This window comes from Plectrocnemia conspersa, unplaced genomic scaffold, assembly GCF_051122295.1.
Source record: "Plectrocnemia conspersa isolate PC_06_02 unplaced genomic scaffold, ASM5112229v1 ptg000009l, whole genome shotgun sequence".
NCBI classification, from domain to species: domain Eukaryota; kingdom Metazoa; phylum Arthropoda; class Insecta; order Trichoptera; family Polycentropodidae; genus Plectrocnemia; species Plectrocnemia conspersa.
Genome location: NW_028277173.1, coordinates 4,544,787 through 4,570,854, shown reverse-complemented (window position 1 = coordinate 4,570,854; position 26,068 = coordinate 4,544,787). Strand labels below are relative to the sequence as shown.

The 26,068-nt window shown below is 32.7% G+C and overlaps 2 protein-coding genes and 1 long non-coding RNA gene across 6 annotated transcripts in view; 1 reads left to right on the top strand and 2 right to left on the bottom strand.

Moving 5' to 3' along the window:
• Positions 1 to 4,298, bottom strand: part of LOC148231637 (uncharacterized) — a 6,806-nt gene extending 2,508 nt beyond the window's left edge. Inside the window, exon 1 of the long non-coding RNA XR_015810668.1 lies at positions 26 to 4,298. This is a non-coding gene — a long non-coding RNA (uncharacterized LOC148231637). The remainder of the gene's footprint in view (positions 1 to 25) is intronic.
• LOC148231636 (clavesin-1) overlaps positions 1 to 10,889 on the top strand; it is an 18,690-nt gene extending 7,801 nt beyond the window's left edge. The window contains exons 2-6 of one of the 3 annotated variants that reach the window (XM_088192280.1): positions 5,266 to 5,448; positions 6,283 to 6,504; positions 6,586 to 6,779; positions 9,521 to 9,637; positions 10,392 to 10,889. In XM_088192280.1, the coding sequence (XP_088048406.1) occupies positions 5,274 to 5,448; positions 6,283 to 6,504; positions 6,586 to 6,779; positions 9,521 to 9,637; positions 10,392 to 10,643 (960 nt within the window). In that variant the 5' untranslated portion in view covers positions 5,266 to 5,273 and the 3' untranslated portion in view covers positions 10,644 to 10,889. Of the gene's footprint in view, positions 1 to 5,265; positions 5,449 to 6,282; positions 6,505 to 6,585; positions 7,244 to 8,331; positions 8,778 to 9,520; positions 9,638 to 10,391 lie in introns of those variants that run through there. The other 2 variants (XR_015810667.1, XR_015810666.1) reach the window with 2 other exon arrangements.
• On the bottom strand, positions 10,868 to 26,068 carry pds5 (cohesin associated factor B pds5). Of its 2 annotated transcripts, none has more exons than XM_088192278.1 (18): positions 25,765 to 26,068; positions 20,803 to 20,901; positions 20,532 to 20,732; positions 20,279 to 20,463; positions 20,003 to 20,210; positions 19,774 to 19,942; positions 19,481 to 19,709; positions 19,008 to 19,415; positions 18,488 to 18,944; positions 18,275 to 18,416; positions 17,707 to 18,206; positions 17,497 to 17,634; positions 14,636 to 14,855; positions 14,450 to 14,568; positions 14,248 to 14,391; positions 14,004 to 14,174; positions 13,813 to 13,926; positions 10,868 to 12,772 (listed from the first exon to the last, which is right to left on the bottom strand). In XM_088192278.1, the coding sequence occupies exons 2-18, from the start codon at positions 20,881 to 20,883 to the stop codon at positions 12,656 to 12,658; spliced, it is 3,603 nt and encodes a 1,200-aa protein (XP_088048404.1). In that variant the 5' UTR covers positions 20,884 to 20,901; positions 25,765 to 26,068; the 3' UTR covers positions 10,868 to 12,655. The 2 variants fall into 2 exon arrangements, with proteins under 2 accessions (XP_088048404.1, XP_088048405.1); XM_088192279.1 differs by having other exon boundaries at positions 14,010 to 14,174.

The window sequence follows — 26,068 nt, the reverse complement described above, 5'->3', positions numbered from 1 at the left end:
GCGGCACACACCCTAGCTACGCCACTGATCCTTACCAATATAACTATGAACTTTTAATATGACAGTATTGGCCTAAGTATATTCAAACCGAATTTTGGTCAATAGCAGGGCGCTTTTCAGAAGTAAAAAATTCCCGTCAAAAGCAGCGCCGTTGCAGTGGGAACGCTCGGTAATTGATTTTTGTGCTCTCCTATTAGTCAAAATTCGGTTTAGAGATGCTTCAATCAATTCTTACTTATGTGAGTCAATATTGTTGTAAAATGTCTTACTATGAACGCTAGATAACCGATCGTTTCTACTGCGACGGCGACAGCATGATTTTATTGCTTTTGACGTGGATTCTAAATAGGGACCCACTCTTTTTAGTGATGTGGCTTGCCCTTAGTGCAACGCGGTTCGTTTCGTGTTACACGGTTCTAACAACTCGAAAAACAATAAATAACATACTTAAGTTTTTCTACATATTAATATATTAAGTAGTATATTTACCTTTTTTAATGAAGCGAATATAACCTTCTCCCACTTTTCGGTCAATTTTTTAATTCCATTAGCAGAAAGTGTGGGAGGTTTTGATATAAAATAGTATAAGGAAGGCCGAGCGGTAGTTACCGCTCGGCTTGGTAATGTCAAAATGTTGCTATGACCAAACATATTTTGACCATAACAACATTTGTAATGACCATGACCCAAATAAATCAGAGCAAAGTCCTTTTTGGCTAAACAAGCAGTGTTCCATTTAAATATCGATACACAGTGGTACCTTGAATTACGAGCTTAATAAGTTCCGTTACGGAGCTCGTTACTCTAACTACTCGTAACTCGTAATTTTCCTCATAGTAATTAATTGAAATGCCATTAATCCATTTCAATGGGGAAAATTGTAATGGTGAATACTTACTACCTAATTGTAATTTAAATAGAGTTACGCAATACGTTTTTTTGCTCGTATATCGAGTCAAATTTATAAGAAATGAAATGAATATTTATATTATCTCGAATAAAATTTAAAAAATCTTAGAATGAAACAATTTTTATACTTGGGCAACACAAGTAGTCGTTTTTTCTCAATTAACCGAATGACTAATGCCGCTCCAAAGTCTACGGTTCTTTATGCGCCTTTATTTTGTTTCGAAATACGAGACAATGAGACGCTTCTTCCTAACAAAAAATGTTTTTACGTTTTCTAAAAACATTTGTAAATATAATCTTTATCAGTGGGGCTTACTATGATCGAAATTCACAGAACTCGTATGTTAAACGAAGCAAAATAGATAGGTCCACCCTTCATTATCATTTAACGCTTAAAAATAGGTGTGGGTCGCAGTTCGTGTTACGTTTTTGTATTTGTTGTCTCAAGATGCAAAGACTAATTTATATGCAAATCTTTATGTATATTAAATTCGCTTAAAATATTATTTGCTATTGTATGTACAATAAAGTCGATAAAATTATGTATGCATTAATTCAATAATAGCTGGTGATTTGAAAAGGTTATAATGACGCATTTGAGCAAAAAATATGTAATAATAAATTAGGCATTTTTCTTCTGACGTCCTCACTGATCAGTAATTTGCACAGCATTGTATTATGCATATTTTAAAAAATTCAAAAAGGTTTACGATTGAAAATAATTATTGATTAATTAATATAATTACTATTAAACAATAATTATATTTTAATTAAATAATAATTTACAAGCAATTAATTCATTTCTTGCGCTAATTGATTAAATAAATTAATATCATCGATAAAAACAAAGAACAAAAATAACGAATATATTCAAATATTAGAATTCTTCATCTATTTTTTATTTTTATATTCGTGTATGTATGTGTTAGATTAAAAGTAAATTTAAAACTACGCTTTACTGTATCATCAACCAGAAAAAATTGTGTTCACGTACAATTGCAGTAGACTTTCTTTAGGTTCGTTTCTTGACCACTAGTCGATGTCTTTCTGAATGAGAAAATAACTGTTTCTTAAACTTTTCCAGTATTTGTGTGAAAAGCTGTAGACTTGTAAGTACTTAGAGTAATTGATTGTTGTGAGCAAAGGCTTTGAATAAGAATCAACCAGGATATATGTGGCTAACAGATTTGTAAGTGAAGCAAAGTTTGAAATAGTAATCCGTTTGTCGTGCGAGTCGTGTTGCAACGATATTTGATCGTAGCAATGACTTTCATCTATGGAGTTACACAACCGTTTCGACATATTGTTCATGACTCTCACGCGCATGTTCATTACTAAACGCTGATCATATGTTTCTGATGTGAATAAATAAGCAATCGGATTTAAAATGCATTACGCATTTGTATTCTCATAGTGAAGCTAATATATAAATCATAATATCCGTTTTGTTTTGGAGGAATATTTTTGCCTTCTGCTCGGTCGTTTCACGGTCTTCAGTACTTACCACCAAGGAAACTGAGGGCTCAGATCTTAAATATGGCTTTGAGAAGTTAAAAACGGGGGGCTCCTTTGTTCTCGATTTCATTTTTAGTAGTAAAATCAGTTTCATTGATTTTTATCTGATTCTCAGGACGCCATCACATTTCAAAATGCACAAAAGTCACCCTTATTCATTAAAAGAGTGACAAGTTGTGCATAAATAAGGTAAAGAACTATTCTCGAAAAATTTTCAGTTTTCGATTCTGGAACGTCTTTGCGAATCACGATCGCGTCCTCTTTTGATACCCGTTAGTCAGGACGTTTACACTAGCCGACTCGCTTATGGCTATCGCCATCCGGCTCCTTACTACCCTGGCATTGCACATTGATCTGTTTAATATCAGCTACGAATAGCTAGTCCAGTTCGCTTAATTTAATTTTAACATCTTAATATTTTTTTCTTTCTTCCAATGAACTAATTTTTATTTTACTTGTATTGTATATTTTAATACTATATATTGTTTTTTTTACGATTTTGGTGTATTGGTGTTACCTGTTAGGTTTTAATTAAATTTAAATAAATAAAATAAATATCTGATATAAAACAAAGTTCCAAGTATCAACTATAGCTAACGAGTGCAATTAAAATGAAATCATACCAAACAACATTATATTTTTTAGCGTATAAAGACAGTTTATTTGCCCAATCGAAAATAAACGTCAGTAAATTGACTCGTCAATTTTCAGCCTCGTTTACGAAAATTTGGAGATTTCTCTTTTCGCTTTATCTCTCGATTTCTTCGTTTTCTAGACCAACAGAGCACATCGCTAATACGTTGTACTTTCTTCCTAAATTTAGTTCATTCAAATGGATGTCTTTGAAATACGAAAAAAAGAAGACACTCAACCAGATTAAGTAGTCATTGTTAGTCATATTTCACGATTTTAAGGTTGTTCATTGAAAAAACGGCAATTTTGAAGGTGTATAGTAATTTGACAATGACCAATACAAAAACACGCATCCTCAATCTTTGCGTCACCTTGCTGAGGCCATCATTTTTGACCGTGGTGACTATCTCTCATTATAATTCTAAATGCGCCTACACTAAAAGCTGCTCTGTTTTGCAACAAATCATGCGTCTTTCCATTATGTTAATACTCTGCTTATGAAGTCTTTATGTTTAGTCCTTGTAACAGTGTTACGAGGTATTAGTAAATTACCGGAAAGTTTCACAAAGTTTTTAAGAAAAAATGGCATTTTGTGTAATAATTACGATTAACGTTATCTATGACATAACTTATACAATCACTGCTAATCTGGGTTAAGGCTTTGTTTGCGGTTTTTGCGGTAGTGATTTTTGGCAAGCGAGCTTCATTAAAATAAGGAAGTTAGAAAGGCAATCATTGCCTTATAATTAAAAAAACGTCAATTATGTTTGCGAAAAAGATATTATTATTTTTATGCTGTTCTACTTGGCCAGATTCTTATTCATAAAAACGTGTAATAACTTTTTTCCGGTTCGATGTTCAGGAACCTTGATCGATTTTATATGTAAAGCAGAATATTTCCGTGAATTATTAATATTTATTGTTCTACAATATATGTAGTGTATTAAAAATATAATGAGTCTATTCCGTATATAAAAATAAAGAAAAACCATATACTGAAACAATATTGTTAATTAAAGACAATGAAAAAGAGCTTTAATACATTATTACAATCTTAAAATAAATTATTTGAATAATAGCAAAAAATAACTGTATCCATTTTTTTGAAGAAACATACTCTTTTACATTAATATTTATTCTAAAGTTTACTATTAACAAATAGTAAAAATACTTTGTTGTCGCAAAAACCAGATTGTATTAATTTAAATTTCAGCTGAAATAAAAATAAAAAGGAAAGAAAATTTTAAATATGAAATATGATGAAAATTGTATTTTAACCTGCCACAAAAATTGGGTTCTGTATTTTTTAAAGATTATTTATTATATTATTTATTAAACTTTATTACATTAAGAGATAATAACTTGATGCTTGACATTTTTATCTAAATCATATTTATGATTTCTAGAGCTAACTAATAAGATAATGAATAAAAATATATCTAGTTAAATAATGAGTTGTAAGTTACATTAACAAATAAAATACCTCCACATGCCCTCTCTAAATTATGTACCTATCGTCACTCCGACAAGCATTACCTTATGGAACCTCTGCTCAGATTCAGAGAGAAGTTTTCAAATATATTTTCAAGCCTTTTGCTAGGAGCGTTAAAATACAAATCATTGTATTCTCGATATAGTATTTATTAAATGTATTGAAGTTTCTGAGGGTGGTGCAGACAATCCGTCGAAGCACAGTGATTTTCAGAACATTCAGAATATTCTTCGTATTAGTGTCCCTCTCTCTATTTATATGTATTTAGTTAACATGAATGATCTTATACAACTATGGCATATTATAAAATGTTGTGCGCAAAATGAAGCATTTGGCCATAAAGAAATAATTAACGGTTCGCGACGCGACGCTATTATGTAAAATCAATTAGCGCTCTTTCAAATCGCCTCAGACGTTCGCCATTTTCCGAGCGGCACTATGAATAACAATGTAGAATTATTGCAATATTGCGAACACCATTCATGATTGTTCCTTTGTCTCAGTTTGGCCCACAACTTTGTATGTGTTTTTCGCACATTATTTCACGACGACAGGTTAGATAAACATACGGATGTTCGTAAATAGTATACATAATAAAAAAATTGCCCGCTGACAAACGACGAAATCGTTTTAAGCGTTTGTTATTGTATTCTACGTGACTAGAATTATTTTTTTTATAAATATTTAATCTAACTGTGTTGTTTTTATTGTTGCAGATCTGAAGATGTCTTCCTCTAAAGTAGCTTCTCCGATCGAGCCGTACACGTGGAAACTGCATGAAGACGCTAAAGCGGTAGCTCTGGAAGAGCTAAGGGAAGACGACGTTATCAGGGAGGAGGCGCTAAAGCAGTTCCGGGAGTGGATTGCGAAGCATCCCTCTATAAAAAACTGTAGAACAGGTAAACTATTATTTTTAAATATTTATTTTACTAATAAAACAAATTTAAAACAAAAGTACATTTAATTTGGATAAAAAACTTTGTTTCTTATTCTTAATCAAAGGAATATAAATTATTTACTTTTATATTTATTTTAGCGAGACTTTTGCAACTCATTTCTACATAATAATGGTGAACGTTCGCGACACTTTTTATAAAAAAAATATTAAAATTAACTTGTATTTAGTATTTATTTTTGTTTAATATATTTCGGAGTCATGTTGTCACGTTGTTACATTATGATGCGGCTATTTTCTTTAAGTTGTCCATATATAAGTAATTAGAGCGCTGGAAGAGGAACCGAAATCGATATCGCGTTCCGCAACTTTACAAGGTTACAATTATCGGTTTCTAAAATCGATTTTCCATTTTTGCACGCAAATTAACAATAAATTAGTGAGTGTAGTACGAGTGAGTGTAGTAAAAGCGAAAGTTTTGATTGAAAATGGTGCATGTTATATAAATGCCAAATTATGATGAACTGACGATTTGTTAAAATATAGCTTTATAAACTTATACATGAGTTTAATATTAAGATGAAGAAAAGCTGAGATGTAAATTATTTGCTATTGAAACTCAAGGATAAAGTTTTATACACTAAGTGTTAATTGAGTTTCAAGGCACATATAAGACATTGCAAATATTACTAATACTGGCATCCTTATACGTTTTCATATATTTAAAAATAAGGATAGTCATATAATAAAGATACATTTTTTCTAAATTGAATATCACTACTTTAACAGTAATAAAGTTTATTTTAATCCTTATAATATATTATTTTTTATTTTTCAGATGCACCTTTCTTATTGCGTTTCTTGAGGACTAAAAAGTTCTCCTTGCCACAAGCATGCTTATTGCTCCAAAAATATCTCACAGTGAGGCAACTGTATCCTCACTGGTTCCAGAAGTTAGACGTAAACGATCCAGCTCTCGATGAAATTATCGGCACTGGCTATTTACTTCCGCTGCTTAAGAGAGATTCCAAAAATAGACAAGTTATTATGTCTTTCGCTGGTGATTATAGATATAGATACACGTGTAGTATGATTACATCTATCAATGTGTTCTAGTTTAATATTTCTATAATATTTTCAGAAAAATTCGACCCTTACAAATATACGGCCGCTGAAATGGCTAAAACTCACGCTATCGTGACAGAAGCATTATTGGACGACGAAATGAATCAAGTTTATGGATACACGTTTATAAACGATGAAACTGGCTTAGTGATGGGACATATTAGCATGTGGGGAATGGCGGATATCAAGCTGATGATATCAAGCACACAAGTATGCAATCTTAGATCATATAAAGTTAAAATTGTATAACGAATCAAGTGCCTATATTTTATGAACAATCATGGTGAACAAAAAAACTTTTGATATTCGTTACAATCCAACTAAATCTAGAAGATTTTAGAATCATTCTTAACGAACGTAATTTAAGGAGATAAAGACTAGAGAATGTCATAGATTTGATAGATTATTTTTAAATTATCCTAATTATATATTATCAATACACATTCTATTTATGTAAATCTCAATATTGTCCCTCGATTGTAATTATAGTTACATGGAAGTAGAAAAAGTTATTTTCTATATAAAATCGCTTTGTGCTCGATATCGTATTTTTTGTAGCATATATTTATATGTTACAATAAATATGCATTTTTTAGTGAAGTTATATTTTCACTAGTATAAGAATAATCTCACAAACTGTTTCAGTGAAATTATATTCGAATATATTTTCACCGGTAGTTAAATATTTTAATTGATTAGTGAAATTATATGCCGCTCTAAAATGTCTATGAAATTCAATTTAACAGTTGGAAAACGTCCATTTGCTGTCCAAAGTCCAAATCTAACCTAATAAACTCTCAAAAACTATAATTAGTTTTATACCTTCATTAGATAAAATTGGGTTTGGTTGATTCGTGTTGGTTAGGTTTGGGTTTAACAGCAAATAAATGTTTCGCAACTGTTACAGTGAATGTGTAGTAATACAGCAATTTAAAAAAAAATTTAATTACTAGGTCAGTTAAAATGTATCAAACAATTGATTTTTCATTTCACTGGTCAATATCAGTGAAGCTGAATATATTCACGTATCTTTGGAACACTTTGGCCTTAACAGGTGCTTTGTCGCCCTATAACTATTTTTTGAAACCAAATTCGGTGGTGGCCTATAGGATTTAACAAGAAGTATTCACAACTGTGTTGCTCCGCTTTTTTATATATATATATTATATGTATTAAAAAATAATATATATATTTTTTAATAAAGCTATGCGAATTTTATGACATCAGAGGACACAGTACAGGAGTTATAGCTGTTCTATTAAAAAGTGTATACCTAAAAATTTTGCAGCCTACAATTTTTAAAGTAAAGTTACAGTATAGTAACTAAAAAAATACTTTGTTCATTATTGCTTTTGACATCTGAGAAGTGATAATTGTTTTTGCGCCCCCTTATTGACCAAAATTTGGTTTGAATACACTTTTACCAATCCTCTCATATCAGTAGTCAGTAGTAATATCGGTAAGGATATCTATCATATTTTTAAAACAAAGTGTTATATCGAAGTGTAGACCAACTATAGAGCGATATGTGAGATGCGACATTTGTCTGTATTTCTACTTCCGCTTATTTCCCCCTGAGAGATAAGTTGGCTTAGTTTATATTTTGGAATTGACTTGATGAAAGTTTTAAGACTATATTTAGTTTTAGAACTTTTATTAGATCAAGTTGGGTTTAGTTAATTCGTGTAGGTTAAGTTTGGATTTGAACAGCAAACGGACGTTTTAAAACTAGCAAATTGAGTTTATTGACATTTTAAAGCAGCATATATTTTCACTAGCGCCTTTCAGTTAAATTATATTTTCGATAACCCAGGAATTTCTGGTTAAGAATCAGGGACATAATTTTTCCAGGGGATAGAGGGGAAGGAGGCAAAAGTTGACTAGGCAGTGGTCGTTTTTATATATTTCGCTTTCATTATGCCTTTGAGCAGTATCGCCGTACATGTACGGTGGTCAATCTTTCACTGTTATGAGGTACCCCAGATAGTTATATATTTACATATAGAACTGAAGTAATAATAAATGAACAACATTATATATGTATATATTTTTAAATTTGATTCAATGTAAATTATTTCTATAGAAAATAACATCAATACATTAAAGAGTACGAAATAAATAAGCATAATAAAAAATATTTTATAAGAAATATTGAGAGCTTCTAAATTGATATAAAAAATCCACAAAAGCCGAATAATATATAAAAAATATGTAAAATAAATTTAATTTAATTTAACAATAGAAAAATGTTAAAATAAATTATTAAAATATAATAAAACAAAAGAGTAGTAAAATAAAGCAAAGCAATACAATGCAATATAAAATAATAATAAATAAAGCAACAGTAATAATAGTGGAAAAATACGTAAAATTAACTCACTCCCAGGTTTGCGACGAGGAACGAAAGCAATGGTAGAGAATAAAGATGTATTAATTGATAAATGTGTATAAATTAACCCACTACTCAAAGGGTTAAATGACATGCATTTTTCTGGGCAAATTCGAGAGGGGCAAATGCCCCCCAAATTACGTCCTTCTTCTCTACCTTGGTATTCAATATCTTGACCAGTAATAATTCGCCACTATCTAACCCAGTAGAATAATTATTACCAATTAACACCAGAAATGGCTAGAGGAAGGTTGCGTGTTGTTGTTGAATTGTATATTCTTAAATCATAAAGCAAGTTCGCTTTAATGGTAGAGCTCCGTTTTACGCAATTGGGTACATTGCTCTCTAGTTGCAGTGTATATAGCATTGGAAGGTCACTCGCCTCGGATGCAGCTTGCAAGATTGCGACGAGGAACGAAAGCAATGGTAGAGAATAAAGATGTATTAAGAAACAGTCGTCAGCTCTAGCGGCTAGTTGAACCACTTTCACTTTTTACCGACATTGCACTTGTAACAACTGATCATTCGCGTGATATAAATTAAATGTTTGTGATGATTTCAGGACTCCACCCCTGTGCGCCAGAAGGAGACGCATTTTGTGAACATACCTGCTGTTGGCCATAAACTGATCGATTTTGCCAAGTCTTTCCTCAATGATAAACTCAAGAACAGAATTTTCGTAAGTATTATTAATATAATTGTTTAACTTCTCCCCTTCAAGTTTTTTATTTCAATGCGTACGACCATGGTCATTTTATCAATGATCGAAACATTTGGATTGTTGTGATTACATTATATTTCGTATTTCTAATTGTTTGACAAAAAATAGGCTTACTCCCACGTCCGTATATTACGAAAGCCAGCGGTATAAGACCGGCCGAGTTTCCCGCTCGGGTTCGATCAAGCGCCTCTTGCTTATAACAATATTATCTTGCTTACTTATACTTTCAAGCCATGTAAAAGCAAGTTGATGTCATAATTCTATCTACACCAGGTTCAAAAGAGGAGCAATTCAACTGTCAATTCAAAAATATATTATATCTGTCTCCTCCTCATCGCGAATTATAAAGAAGTGGGTCTCATAACGCAACATTGTAGAATTAAATGCTCATCGATGAGTGACCCCTTATCTCATTTTTCTTGTAAGCGGTTTTGTGTTGTACGTATGATTGCCGCAATTATGGGTGGTATTTGATATTATTATATGTATTACCTGTGTAGCGTATTTAGGTTGAGAAATTCAATTTATATCAGTTTCTTCTTAAAAAATTCAATCTTATTGCGTAGTGATAAAACTTGCTGAAACAATTTTTTGTGACAACTCTTAAGACTCCAAAGTAATATAGTAAATGTTCGTATTCAGGCCTAAAATGATATGATCTATCGTGTATAAAATATTTAGCCGCATATTAAGGAACTATTGATTATTTCAGGTGCACAGGAGCTACGATGAGATTAAAGAAGTGATTGATCCTGCAATCTTGCCCAAAGAATATGGAGGAGAAGTTCCCATGGCTGATATGATCGAATCTCTGAAAAAGAAAGTCAAATCTATGCGAGAGGAAATTTTGGCGTTGGATGAGATGTCAATAGACGTAGAAAATATTGTAAACTTGGAAGGAGACATGAAAGACGAACTCGGCACTGGATTAGCTGGTAGTTTCAGAAAATTGGAAGTAGATTGAGATTTTTGGCTCTCTGTAATTGTCTTCGAACTTTATAGATATTAATTAAAAATAAGATCCATCTAAGTATAATGAAAAGAAAATTGTATTTATTATTTTAACAATGAAAAATCATACCTACGCGTACCCTTTTTTATGAATTAGAATATTGTGATAAAAGTAGTTATTTTTATATATGTTGTAGTTTGTAGTGAGGTTTTAATAAAATAAATAAAATACTGACGTATTGTTCAGCTATAGAACAAACTCATTTTATTAGTACTTATTACAGTCGACATCATATACTAATCAAATATGTAAGTATAGATACCATACTATATAAATACAAAAAAAAAAACAAGTGTGTATATGTGTATATAACGTACGAGTACTTAAATATACACATAGACTGTACGGTACAGGTATAGTTGGAGCATACACACAAAGGCAATTTATATCTGACACACATACACATTTGCATCGATACATATAAAGATGTTTTTATTTTTTTATCATTATAATTATAAATATAGCTCTAGTTATATAGGAATTTTCATCCAAATCGATAATCGCCTCTGATCGAGTCAATCGTTTTAAGTCTATAATACATCCGAACATTATATCATCATCGTACGGTTAAACATCTCACTGTGTCATTTGGTACGTGCCACTTTAAAATATTTTCCACACCATTTGTTAGATTTCGCAAAAACGAAACCAAGTACATCGACGTCAGAAAAATTCATACAGTGTATATATATATAATAAAGTATCACATGTCGTAAGCGTAACTTTTTGTTTTACATTTATATATACAGAAGCTCTAAATAATACTTCTTCATATCTTTTTTTTTTAAAGAGTAGAAAAGTATCATTCCGTGCGTTCTGTATTTATGTTTGTATTTTATATTTATGGAGATTTTTAAATGACACATTAAAATTATACAAATGCAAAAATATATATTCAATTGTATGCGTGATCCAAAATACCCATGCTCATTTTAAAAATTTACAAACTTACAATTTATAACATTTAAAAAATAATGAATTACAAATGTTTGCTTACGAGTTAGGAGACTTAAAAAAAACCACGATGATGTATCACATAAATTATAAAAAAATTACAACCTTAAAGTTAACATAAATATTTAATTAAAAAATGCTTCCCTCGCGAAATTTAATCGAGATATAATTGTTGCTGTATTTGATTAAAAGAATGATGTTGCTTACGATCTAAAACAATATAAAGAATACAAATGGAATGGCCTTCAAAACTAATAGACACAATAAGTATTAACATAGTTTAATGGATTTTTAAAAAATACAAAACGCTCTCAACTATAAATGTTATTTATAGAAAAAATATATTTGTACAAATCTCTTCTCAATAATCTTTTAGAGCGTGTAAAATGTATACGAACAACTTGCGCCAAAAAAACAATTTTAGTGAAAAATAAGAATTTATTTAAAAATAAACTTTTATTACAAGCCAGTTCTATGATTTATTATATAATATATAAAATTAAAAACTAATATTATAATCAAATCAAATCTGCACCAATCGCAGCTTCATGGATGGTCTTTAAAAATTAATCAAAACGTAAATATCAAAAAAGCATTCACATTACGAAAAAATATACAAATCAACATGTATTACTCTAAATATAATAAGATCGAAATAAATAGTTATGAGAGTGTCTTGAGTTTACTTATTTACAATTACATTGTTACACATAAAAAATAATATTTTTACGAGAGTACTTATTGAAGATTAAACAAAATTAATATCGGATTAGAGCAACCGTCATCAGGTACCGTCTTCATTTTCAGCACTGATCTCAAGTCGTTAATTATTGTCTCGATTTCACAAATAAAAACATTATAAAAAAAATCAATCATAATAATTTTGATCGAAACAAACTAAACGTTCCGAGGGAAGTAGCACTAAACTATTTTTTATTCCATCATTTGCACTTTGGCGTCGCCAGTTTATCGATTCGAAATTAACAAATACAATGCAGCATCGCTCGTGTTCACTCTTCGATCTCGACCATTTGTCTTTTGCTAGGTGGGCCGGAGTCCATTGCGTCCGATTCCGTTGTGTCCGTCAGGCCTGGCAGTTGTATCTGTGTGTCGGATGCTGCGGAAGGCTGTATGACAAATTAAAGAGACTTTACTCGATGATACAGAAGCATGCGATCAATATACATGACAAAACGATAAGTTTACAACTATAGAAATTGGTAAATATAATACCTGCGCATCAATACTTCCTGAACGTATAGATAGCTGCTTGTAAAAAATAATAAACATGTTTAAATTATTTCTAAGTCTACTATTATCGTAACATAGTTAACACTAAGTCGTATTGACGAATTTCAAATGAGAAAGCCACATTTCACTTTAATAATCATAATATTATTGTAACATATCATATCATTCCGTTTATTACCTTTATTTATTACCGTAGGATTGTTCATTCCGCAAACTTTATTTGACCTAAACATTATTATTTTATCCACACGGCTCCTGGAATCTTCCGTTTTTTAAATTCTCTGCATCAACGGCGGGATTTGGAATATTTCGTGCAGCAAAATTCAGATATTATTAGGAACATATGTACTACAAAAATATTATTTGTCACACATTTATGCAGCGAAACCCGATACATATGTGCATCCTGTGCCTGCTATCCCACAGATGTACCTATTTTAAGAAGAACAATTCATCGGCGAACTATTAAAGATCATATTTATGCCTTCATAATTTTTTTAATAAAAATATGGTTTTATAAGTGATTTTTAGTGCTAGGTATTTTAGAGTGAATACAAAAAATAATGTAAAAGGAAGGCGCTAGAAATACTAAAGCGAAACACTTTTGAAAACATTGCCGGCTTTTATGTAATGGTGCTCATGCGTATTAGCCCACAGAAAAAAGTTATAATACGTAGTTGTACAGTAAAACCTCGCTTAACGAGCAAAACAAATTGTAAAAAAATGACTCAAAAATAAGTAGCAAAAGCCGATGTATTCGATTTCGGCAATGAAAGGGTTAAATAAATGACTGATTGTATCAATTAATACCGAAAAACTTGGTTAAAAAATAGCATCAAATCTAATTGAACACTTATTATAACAATTGTATTCCCGAGTCCAATGAAAAGTGAATTATAATAAAAAAATTACGTACCATAACATCCGTTCCGTCCGGGCCGGTACCCTCAAGCTTATTTTTCACTTTTCTCTTTGTGGTGGTCGTCGAGTGCATTGAGATTGTGATTCCACTCTTCTTCGGTGCTTGATACTGTTGCAATAAAAATTCGCATATTACCTTTATATAGCATCATAAAAAAAATACAACCAAGATGCATAATAACAGACATCAACCTGCAAAGACGGCGGTAAAAATATTCTAGTGTTGACGAAATGTTCGGGCTGCTGCATGAAGTACATCGTCGGAATTCTAGTCTCGGTGGCGAACTCTTTCATTTCGTAATTCGTAGTCTTAGATAATATTAAAGTCATGGCGAGGTCGCAGATTGCCCATAATTTCTATAAAAGAATTATTCAATATTAACATGATATAAAATCTAATAATTAAAATATTGGTATTAAATCAACTCACGAAATTTATATTGTCATCGTCTTCATTTATAGCATCCTTGTGATTCTTCATCCTATCGATCAGATTCTTATAAAATCCGTAACAGTAAAAGTCGTTTTTCATTATCAACGGCTCCAATATGAACCATAGGCATTGTTTCATAATCTGTAATAAATATTTTTTAGCATAGTGTTGATTATTTATTATGATCAATGACACTGACCTTTAATTGCTCGATGTTGTCGTACGATTCAAAGTATGAATCGTGCGCCAAAATAGGTACAGAGAACACCAGCATGTAGTCGGGTAAAATATGAGGAAGTTGACTCATTGCTTTTTCAACTGATCGATAATAAAAAAACACGATTATTTTATGCTTATTGGATATAAATAGAATGCAAAACGTTACCTTGTGTACCAATGGTGATAGTTTTGATGTAATCGCGACGTCTGTTGACGTCGGCGACCATGAATTGTCGAATAACCGCGCGTAATCTTTTATCAGGCTCGCGTCCTGCGAGAGCGTACATTCCCATGAAATCGAGCGGAAGACATTTGTTTGGAATGCCTTTCGATAAACCTTTGTGTAGCTTAGTAGCAAACACTTCACGAACTTGCGGAACTTCATCCTAAAAAAGCAAATAAAAAATATGAGGTTTCAATAAATTTACGTTAAAAAATTATATTCGTTGACATGTACGATATTTTAATACGAACGAGAATGATTCTTAGATAATATTCAAGAATTATATATTTTGACTATATCAGGTTGTTCCATAAGTCTTTTATTATATTTATAAAAATGTATAACTTGTAATAATTCAACAATAATTTCACAGACCCACAAAAATATCAGCTAAGGTGAGAGGGTTAATAATATTTTATTATTTTTATATTATATAATGTGGCTTGCAAGGGGAAAAAATAATTGTGTTTTTCCGGGTAAATGACAGTGAAATGGCACTTTGTATACAGGCGGCCCTCGACTTTCGCACAATTCGCACATTAAAAAAAAAAACATTTTTTAAAATTAATTAAAAAAAAAAAAAAAAAATTATAAACATGAGTGAGAAATAGAAAAACTTCAGTGTTGATACGAACAAAAATAAATCAAGGACTCATAAACTTCACACGATTCGAGACAAAGATAGAAATTATTAGACGTTCTGATAGCGGTGAATCTTTTGCTTCAATCGGACGTTCATATGATACGTCTACGTTATGTTCAATTTTGCAAAATAAAAATATAATTAAAGAATACGTTCAAAATTGTGGAAAATAAAGATATATTTCCACAATCTTTAATGATATGTTTCCAAAAAAAACACAGCAATAAAAAAACATGGATGAAATGGAAAATCTTCGTCATCGTAGATCGATGACCAACATCAAAAAGATGTCCCTCTGAGTATTTTAATTATTCAAGCAAAAGCTCTTAGTTTGCACAAAGATTGGAAGGATAGATTAAAAACATATTTTAACACGGTTTTTCAAGCAAGTAACGGTTGGTTTTACAATTTTAAAATGAGGTATTCTTTTCATAATATTAAATTTACTGGAGAATCGGCTGATGCGGATAAAGATGCTGCAAAATAATTTATTTCCTAATTATCCAAAATTATTGAAGATGGAGAATCTCTAGTCAAATATTTAATGTTGATGAGACAGGTTTATTTTGGCAAACTCTTTAACAATGAAAAATATGAATGAAGCCTTCACGCATCTTGACAAATTTTTAAATATTATGGAAGATTGTGATCCCAATGGAGAACGCATATCTCAAGTGCGTAGGGCGATTAATAAAGACATAGCATGTTTGTTATAAAATACTATATGAAGAAAAGAAAAAGTATAGTAGAAAACAGTTAACTCTTTATAACTTTTCAGAGGAAGCAACCTTAAACCCCACTTAAACATGTCTCTTAAACATCTTATAATTACTTGATAAATAAATGTTTTAAAATACACAATTTCAATTTTTTTACTTCCCTCTACTTTTGAGCATTCAACATTCGCACACATTTTTAGGAACCAATTATGTGCGAAAGTCGAGGGCCGCCTGTATATTTATTTTATACGTTGTCATAATATACCATTGATACATTTTTGAAAAAATGTTTGAATAGATTTTGTTTTTGCTGGAAAATTCCCGGCCTGTAGTGTAAAGCAGTATTAATAGTTTGCGGCGTTTAAAAGGTTAAAAATTAATCACTTGGAGCTGAATCGAAATCAGAAAAAACCGAACCGATATTTATTTTAATTGAACCGAAATGAAAAAAAATAAGAGTTTGAAGACCCGATAATATGATATTAGTATGATTTAGCAGTTTTTTGCATATTGCATAATACCTGTAGAAACAATTCCAAGCAAACTGTTTAGAATCAGCAAAATTACCTATAATTGAATATGCGACGCGAATAACGTTACACGTCTGATTTTTAGCAATTTGAGATTTTGATTGAATAACGTTATATGAGTGATGCTGCGATTTCAACAAACTTCTTCAAAATATAAAAAAAAACTAGTTGGCAAAATATCACCCAGCAAATGAAAAATTATTTAATATAAAAAAATGTAACGTTTTTAATTTCTAATTCTTTAACAACTATTATATTTAATTTTAAAATTATGTATCAGTAGATAAGTTTTCGACAAACGTTATAAATGAGCAATAGGTCTTCCTGTCATACAGTGAAACAATGTTACAACATCATAACTTACATTATTCCACAATTGAAAATGTTCATTGTTGACAAAATCCAATATTGTATTATATAGATCAGGGGTAGACAACCTGCGGCCCCGCCTTGAACATTTTTCCGGCCCGCGAGATTCTTTACAATGTACGTTTAGTATCATTATTATTATATTATCTATGTTTATATGTAAGAATAATAGTAAACGCAATAATAATAACACATTATGTTTCAATTTTTCACTTCAAAAAAATCGGGGATATATAATTTTATATGTTATGATGCATTTCCAAAGTGGCTCGCAAGATAATTTGGGTTGGCCCCCCCTGATATATATACTAGTTAAGTATGAAAAAACTTTCTGATGAATAAATTGTGAAATATAATATTATAAAAATCCAAAAATGAACATATGTAAATCTGTAAATTAATTTTTCACTTCCTGTAAAGTTGACTATTTACAACTTACGTTATTTGCGTCGCATATTCAATTGTGTAAAGTTGTCCTATTTTTATAATAAAAAACTGATCTAAATTTTGAACTAAATAAAAAAGTATATGACGAATACATACCACCATGAGTCTAGAAAGATTATAAAATTGATCAGCAGTGAACTGATCGCCGACTCCTTTCTGTTCGCAAATCTTCAGCATTGCAACGCCAGCTGCTAATCTCAAATGTGACATTTCGGCACGGGAGAGTTGGTTTTGCTGCGATGTGAATGAAAAAATATTTAATTTTGGCTCTTATATATATGTATGAATCAATATCGAAACACAAACCTGCAGCAGATCTCCTTTATGCAATATAAACGCGTTCAACATTCGGAACGTTTTCTGCGCAGACAGCTCGTCTTTTTTCAAACCGAGTAGCCATCGAGCCATTGTCTTGAGACCTTCGATCTTGCACCGAGTTTCCATCGGCAAGTCTGCTTCGGAGCACCAGTCTCCTTCGATCGACTCTTTGCCTTCGCTCGACTCCTTCACCAGCAGTTCTTTTACAATCTTCCTCGACACAATATTTTTAATCGGTATGGGATACTTATCCGGAAGATTGAACGCAATGTGTCCCAGCGACACAATGGCCGTTCTGTAATTAGGAGACGTCGGCGTCAACGTCGCCTTGATCGTTTCCAGAATATCAGGGAATATCGTATCGTGTTGATCAGTCATGTTCACAAAGATGCATCTAACGGCGTTCTTGGCCTGCTTGCAAGTGCCTACTTCGGCATAATTCTTGCAGATCTCCGTCAGTCTTGGGAAAAGGGCTGGGCATACATCGTCTATTACGGAATAAATATAACATTAGCAAACAAACGCTTTTATAAACATGATTACGAGAGCGACTCACTCAAAGGTCTGTATTTTCCGAGGAAAGTGAATACAGCTAATATTTGTGGTGCAACATTTTCGTCTTCCATCGAGAGCATGTTAAGGAGATGCATCAAGACATCTTCGTGAAGGAAATGTGACGGGAATACAAACGACAGCATCTGCAGACATAAAAATAATATTAATACAGTATGTAATGAGGTAAATAGTATTGATTTAAAGTTACACTCACAACTAATAGTCTCAAACCACGTTCTCCTGCCGTGTTCGGATTTAAAGAAGCTTCATCAATGATGTTACCGCCTTGCAGGCAATTCTCTACATAGGAAATAAGTATTTTTAGAGCCTCATGATCGATTATGACTGAGCTCACTCTCTCCAGCAACATCTTGATTGTGTTATAATAAAGATTGGTCATGATCGGTTGACCGAGTTTCTTGAGTACGTTCGCCGTGTTCTTGACACAATCTTCGCAAGATACATCGGGGCGCACGATCATCTCCATGCCTTGTAATAAATGAGGATCGTGCCGCATGTGAGCCGAAAACTTGGTGAGGAATTCTTGAGCTTTTACGGGCTCGGGAAGGAATTTATTCGAGATATGGTTGATTCTAGCTTGAATCTCTTTTGTTTTGACGTTGCCTGATTTCGAGTGAAGATCGACCCATTCGCCCACGCTTCTCCTGACACTGAAAATTAATTTAATTAGTAAGAAACGTAAACTATTCAATATGATCATTCATAATGCTTACGCAAGTTGATGTTTCTGCAACTCGACGAATGCTTTCGTAGCGTTTTCGTCTATGTTTCCTAATAGATAATATAGTTTTTTCATCCGGTCTTCAGCCGGTAAAGTATACGGAGCAAGCGACGTATTGAGCAGTCTTTCCACGAGTAATCTGTCCTCCATGGAAGTCATATAATAACCGTGTAAAATTTTATCTTTAATCCACATTACGGCTTTCTTGGTGGCTTGCGGTACGTTCGGATCCATCAAATGCTTCTTATAAATCATAGCTAAGCCGGTCATGGCCTCTTTGCGAATCTTGAATTTCTTATCGAGCGTTCTCTCTTTGACGAATTCGAGAAGATCTTCCGATTGAGACACGACTTCGAAGTCTCGGTGAGCGGTGGACACGATAGCCATCACAACTTCATATCTACAATTTGAATTGAATTAGAATTCGTATAATTTAATTACATATCAGATACGGAAAATACTAACCTAACTTGTTCCTCGCCGTCGTGTTGTCGCATCTTTAGCGTATCGGTGATGTCTTTTCTGAGATCGGGATGATGCATGAGAAAGTGCATGCAATACTGTACGCATTTGATACGAATCTGTACGTCGATGTCGTTGAAACGACCGAGGAAGGCACGCCAAAGGGCAGGATACATTTTGGCCAGAGTCGATTCCTTTTCGGAGAACATACGAGCCAACAACGCTACAGCGCCTGCGAAAAATAAAATTTAGACACAAATCGCATATATTTTATCAAGTATCGATTCAAAACTTACTTAGTCTTTCGACTTCGTGAGCGCTCTTCAATTTACATTCTAACTGTGGCAATACGGCCAATAAAACACTAGGACAACATTGATTCAGTTCATATATCAACTCGTACACTTTGCTGCAAATAGGCAATGACTTTTCTTCTTTACCCAATATCAAAACGTGGTTAAAGAACTAAAAAATAAATGATTAAATAATTGTTCCAATGACAATATTTTGATATCCGACACTCACTGTTTGAATGTACGGCTCCAAAGTATCCGACGTCTTAATTATCAATTCTTTGGCGAGGAAATAAGCGTTTTTCTTTTCCTTTTTGTGCGGCTCGATCAAATTGATCAGGATAATATTCAACAGCTCGTTTGAGACGACGTCACTCTCCGTGATCAGCGGGCACAACACGTCGAGCATAAACGACTTCACTTTCGAAGAATGTTCATCGCTGAAAGGATAATAAATTCAGCTGTGAATGCTGAAATGCTTCAAAAACAACATCCGATCAGTACTTACTTGACAATTTTGAACATCAACGAGAACAATGCGCAGAATATCTCTTGACAGTCTTCCAGCTCGAAGCACATGTTAAAAGATTTCACATAAGCAAGATTTTCTAATAGATAGAAATATCTCTTGAAAGCTGGATCTTTGGGATCGCGCAGTCCCGACAATTGCTTAATGAGAAATAGGAATATGGTCTGAAAGAATAGATCAAATTAGATAAAGCAATAAACTCGAGGACAACTGTGATTAGCGAATGCGTTACCTTGACTTGTTCCTGTTCTTTATAAGGAGCTTCAGGTGCGTATACTCTTAAGACGTCAGCTATGCAACAGGCAATCAGCAGCTGGACGTCACGCGACTGATGACATAGGAAGTTCTCTTCGGCGAGGTGCAAAGCCAGAGGGATGTACTGCTGGTACATACCCTCATCTTGACCAAGACCTTGAAGAGTATGCGCTAATGTCTAAAACAAAACTATACTATTAAACATCTATTAATATAAACTAATACAACATTCAAATGTCCATTAATACCTTCAGTCGCCGAACGAGTTCATCGGGACCAAGGTCGTCCATAACGGGACGACATCCCTGAGGATACACTATGTCTGACATAATGACGGTGAATTATATCTGAAAAAAAAAATAAAAATTTCAAATATTGGGAAAAAAAACAGTAATAGATAAAAGTTGTTTATTGCATAATAATGACACTTATAACATGTCAATACTGCTGATTTCATAATAATGCGAAACGTGCTTATCGCGGTCGAAACAATCAGCAGTAATTATCGAATTGTAATGCATATTCGTTAATAAATAGAATCAATAATAGTATTCGTAGTGAAAGGAATGTATGAATCACTAAGCAGTTTGGGTGGTTTTATTGTTCACAAAAAAATCAATAATCATGAGTACATTGAACAGTAAAAAGTTTTGATTTAAAATAATCGAGATATAAACACATAGTCTTTTTTGATCCAGTCTACAAATACTTTGTGTAGTATTGATTTTTTTAAATTTTTGCCATTTACCATAGAAATAAAAAATTGAATTCTAAAATTAAGGTTTATGGTATATGTTATATAATTTTAATGTCCTCCTTGAAACTTGTTCATGAACGTTTGGGTGCTCCATAACGATACATTGAAAATCGCTGTTGCCTTCATATTTAACGGATTCAAATTTTTAAGCATATTAGAGTACATACATATGTTTAGAAAGTAATTTTCGTCAAGTCGATGCAATTCCTCTACTGTAGCAAAATATTTTTAGGAATATTACGATGCCAATTTTAAAGCGCAAAATGTGCTCGTAATATTTGTGAATTGTTTCACAATAGCTTTACGAGAAGTAACATGAAATAAAAATCCTTCATATATTAGATTAGCTACTAAAATTCATACATACAATATAGTTAGTTATTTGATACAGTTCTCGAATATTCTATGGCTTTCCAGATTCATTCAGTATGTTTTAGAGTGAGTTTCGTTAAAGGTTTTAAAAATAATCTAGTATTTTATAAATCAATTTTTTTTATTACTTGACTGAAATTTTAATAGGTTTTCACAGATATTAATGTAAAAAAATCAATGTCTTTTCTATGGTTCATCGACTATTTGTCTCATACTTGCTTAATTAGTTTTGGTGGATGTTTAACCCTTTGCGATCTGATGCCGCTGTTATGGCAACATGGTCGTTTTTCCGTTGCGCTCAGAAGCCGCCGCTGCGGCAGCGTTTCATATGTATTTATTATTATTTTAAATCATTCAATTTCTTTTGTATTTTATAAAACAATATATTATTCATATTAATCAATAGCAAAATGTTTGAAGAATGTGTTTATCTTTCAACGAATGGTGTTTATTTTATCGATGCCAAATTTTTTCAGGTAACAAATTTGACTGTTATTTGTTTTTGCTTTTAATAAGAAATTAAAAACTGTGTGTCTCGATATTCTTTCTCTCACTGACGCACAAGCAAATAACAATTATTTTTTTAAACTTTAAAAATCTTTATAAATAATACCATTTAATTGTTGATAATTATTAGGCCTTTTATATTTTTGAATTTGAGAACTGTTAAATAAAATACTAGTTTTTAAAAATACGAAAGTTATGTTTTTATTTTTAAAAATGGTCTTCAAATTATTTCTAGCTCTATGGCGAAATATTCCGATCGCAAATGATCTTCTACGATTTGACGCTTGCTTTATTTTTATTGTCTGTGCTATACAATCACATGTGCCGATCGGATATTTGGATGGATTAGAAGCACCAAAGAATGCACTTTGCTAAAAGGGATAAATACAAGTGCCTACAATGACAGTTGAATGTGCTCACATTTCTTTAAAGATAAGTAATTGGCAATATTATCTGTAATATCTGTTTCCACCATGAAGTATAACATTGACTGGAATGTCGTGAGTAGGAAAGAGCATATCTTCAAGAGTTAAAAAGAACATTCACAATTCAGAAATAGACTTTTCTACTACTTTGCTTCAGACTTGGGACACATGAGAGTTCAGCCTTACACAAAATCGAAGCTATGCTGAGTATCAAGACGAGTACTTTCCAAAGCTGCGAAGTCTAAAATCCAAGCAGACGCGACGCGGATAAGTCTACGAGAATAACACATATCTATACTGTTACACAAATCATACAAAAATAATAATTTATTAATCTATCACTTTGTATTCTATAAAAATTACAAAGTTTTCGCCACTGGTTCATAGTCTGGAGTGACACTAAGGGTCGTTTTGAATTGATATAATATCAGGCATGCTATATTGGATATACAAATTTTTAGGATGGGTTTAGACTTAGCAATGAATAGATGGTAGAGAAAGCTATCTGAAATTGTAAAGGATAATGTATGCGCTAGTAAAACTTTCAATATATAAACTAATCAAAATCAACTAAATTTAAATTTATGTGACAGATATTGAAGAGCTATTGAAACTCTCAAAGGAAAGATTATTGACGGAGATAATATTCTACAGATGACCGATTAATCACTACTCATTCACGCATCAATGCGTGAAAAATTTATCTGGCTTTGGTCACACTTACGCACGTGTGTGAGAACTCTATATTAATTTTTTATTTTATTTTTTATATTATTCTTATATGACAACATAAAATAAACCGCAATAAAAAAAGGTGCTTATTTTTAACCATTTTTTTAAATAAACCCGAGTAAGAAGTGGTTAAGACAGTTGTAAATTAAAGGACTTGTGGTAATTTTGCAGAAAAAATGTGAAGTTTTAACCGTTTTTGTGCCACGGTATCTTTCGTAGTGCATAACCCTAATGCCAGCTATTTTTAGAATTAAAAAAATATATTTCGACACTATTTACAGCTAGTAAAAATCAAAGTGCTAGGGGTGGTTGTCACTAAAAAACAACATTGAATTAATTTTTGCTTCATAAGCAAACTTAAACTTTTATGCAAAGTTAAAACTATTTTTTTTATAAAATATAAACCAGCAACATTTTTGCATGTAACCCCATCATCGAACGCGTGAAATTTGGTCGAGAAGACACGACACCCCTAACATTTGAAAAGCAAAAATCGTTTTAGTCGAGTTTTATACCAATTGTCATTCGTTTTTAAGACAGCTATTCAAGCGGTAATAGTTTTAAAGGTTTCTCCATAGATGATTCTGTATACCTAAATAGTCTTGTAATATTATTTTGTAGCGAAAGTAACAGATTCAGTAAGTGTCCTATATGAGGCTCTAGGCATTATGGTCGCGTAGCGACTGAGTCCTGTATGTGGTGCGTGGCATTAGAACGGTTAATCATTAGATGAATAAAAACGCGTAAAATTAAATGGTCACACTTTAAATCAACTGGGTCAGAATAAAATTCAAATCTTGGTCAGAATTTTATTCACACCATGGTCTGAAATAAAAATTACACACGGACATAATAAAATGTGCTGTCAGTCAAATATTTTAAGCAGGAAACTTAAAATTTGAGAATAACTTGCGTCTTTGCCTTTTGAAAAATTGTTTAATGAAATTAAGAATTATAAGTATTAAAAAAAAGAAAACTCGTTATTAATAATTATATTATAATTTTTATTAATTACTCAATATACATTTTGTTTAATTAATCAAAATGCATTTTTTTAATCAATTATAAGAAATTTAGTTGCCAGTGAAATGAATCGTGTCCAGGATAATAGAAAGCCAAAAATCGTGTATATCACCAATAGTTAAATCAAAGAGCGTGGAAGGTCATAGTGGTGGTTGTAGCAAAGGTCTAATAGCTTTTTTAAAAATACATAAAAATGTAATCCGTTTAAAATATAAAAGGTTGTTGACATTGGATCATGTGGGAAGACTATTCCTGCTTGAACTTACCAAAACCATGTTTTAATTCCGAAAGCTCGATTTTTGGATAGGCGAAATTTGATGAGGTTTATCAAAAACAGGGGGAAAATATAGCGAAAATCTGTCAGTAATACTCTTTGTGCGTAACATAAGGTGCAACTGCATTGAAAACATTTTTTTGTTGATGTACTCCTGTAGGACCGTAACGGGAAAACTGACACTGTCATTAATGTAATACCACTGTACTTTAAAGAGTTAAATTTCGGTGAATATGTTACGGGTGCTATTTAACGGGGAATTATTTTAAGAGATATGAGCATTTAAATAAATACTTTGTTCCATAAAACGAATTGTTGTGCATTTATGTAAGGTAAACGTTCTAAAAAGGATTCGTTGCAGATGGTTGTTCATAAGATGTTCACTGTTCTCATATGTAATCTGGACAGATGGTTTATCATAATGCAGGATTCCCTGCTTTCAATATATATGTAATTGTTAAATTTAGATAAAGTATATAATGACTATGCACTATGCGTTTTAATTAAAGTGTATACTTTAATTAGATAATGAATGCTTTAACTAGTGAGTGTGTAAACTCTCCGATATTAATTAGTTACATCGTCAAGGAACAAGATTTGACAAACAACCTAATCAATCAATAAAAAAATCACTGTAAGCCAGAACAGTGAACACCCATTGAAAAACTCCACAACGGAGTTTTTTGACAAACACCGAACAGTGAGCATACAATAACTAGTTATATTGTTCATAAATTATTTTGTGTGTACTGTAACTGAAATGATGGTCCACGTCCACGTCCACGAAAATTGGAAACCTTTATAAAAGTCGATTCAAAACAGAGCACATAATCAATATGTCAAATAGGAGGAAAAATTGTCCATGTTGTGGTCGAAATAATTTTGACTAAAAAAATAATAATAATCGTAATTATCAGCGACGTTACGCGTCAATGGCCGACATGTTGCGTCTTTGTGGCAAATGGGGTTAATTCGAATTCGGACGACGCCGACTTGTAGCGCAAAGAGTTTGAGGTTAGGTACGATCTCACACAGGCGTCGAAGTCGGATCGTATCGATTTGAGGTTGGCGTTGCCGGCGTCGCGATCGTCGAAAGAGGGGCGGCGGCGCGCGCACTCACCCGGCTGAAGGGGCGACGCCCTGCGGCTGCGGCCCACGCCCCGCTGCGGAGCCTCGACACGCCGCCGGCCGCGCGCGACGGCAATATGTCCGACTGTGGCCCAGCGGCCCAGCGACGCGGCGACGCGTACACAACAAATATAACACACGCGCGACCGACGCTACCGAGCGGCGCGACCCGCCTAGCACCGCGAACGGACGCACGGACGCACAGACGCACGAACGCACAAACGCAACGATCAAAACCCGACGCGGCGACCGGAGCGACAGCGGCCCGACATGGCGCCGCCGCAAACGGGAAACAC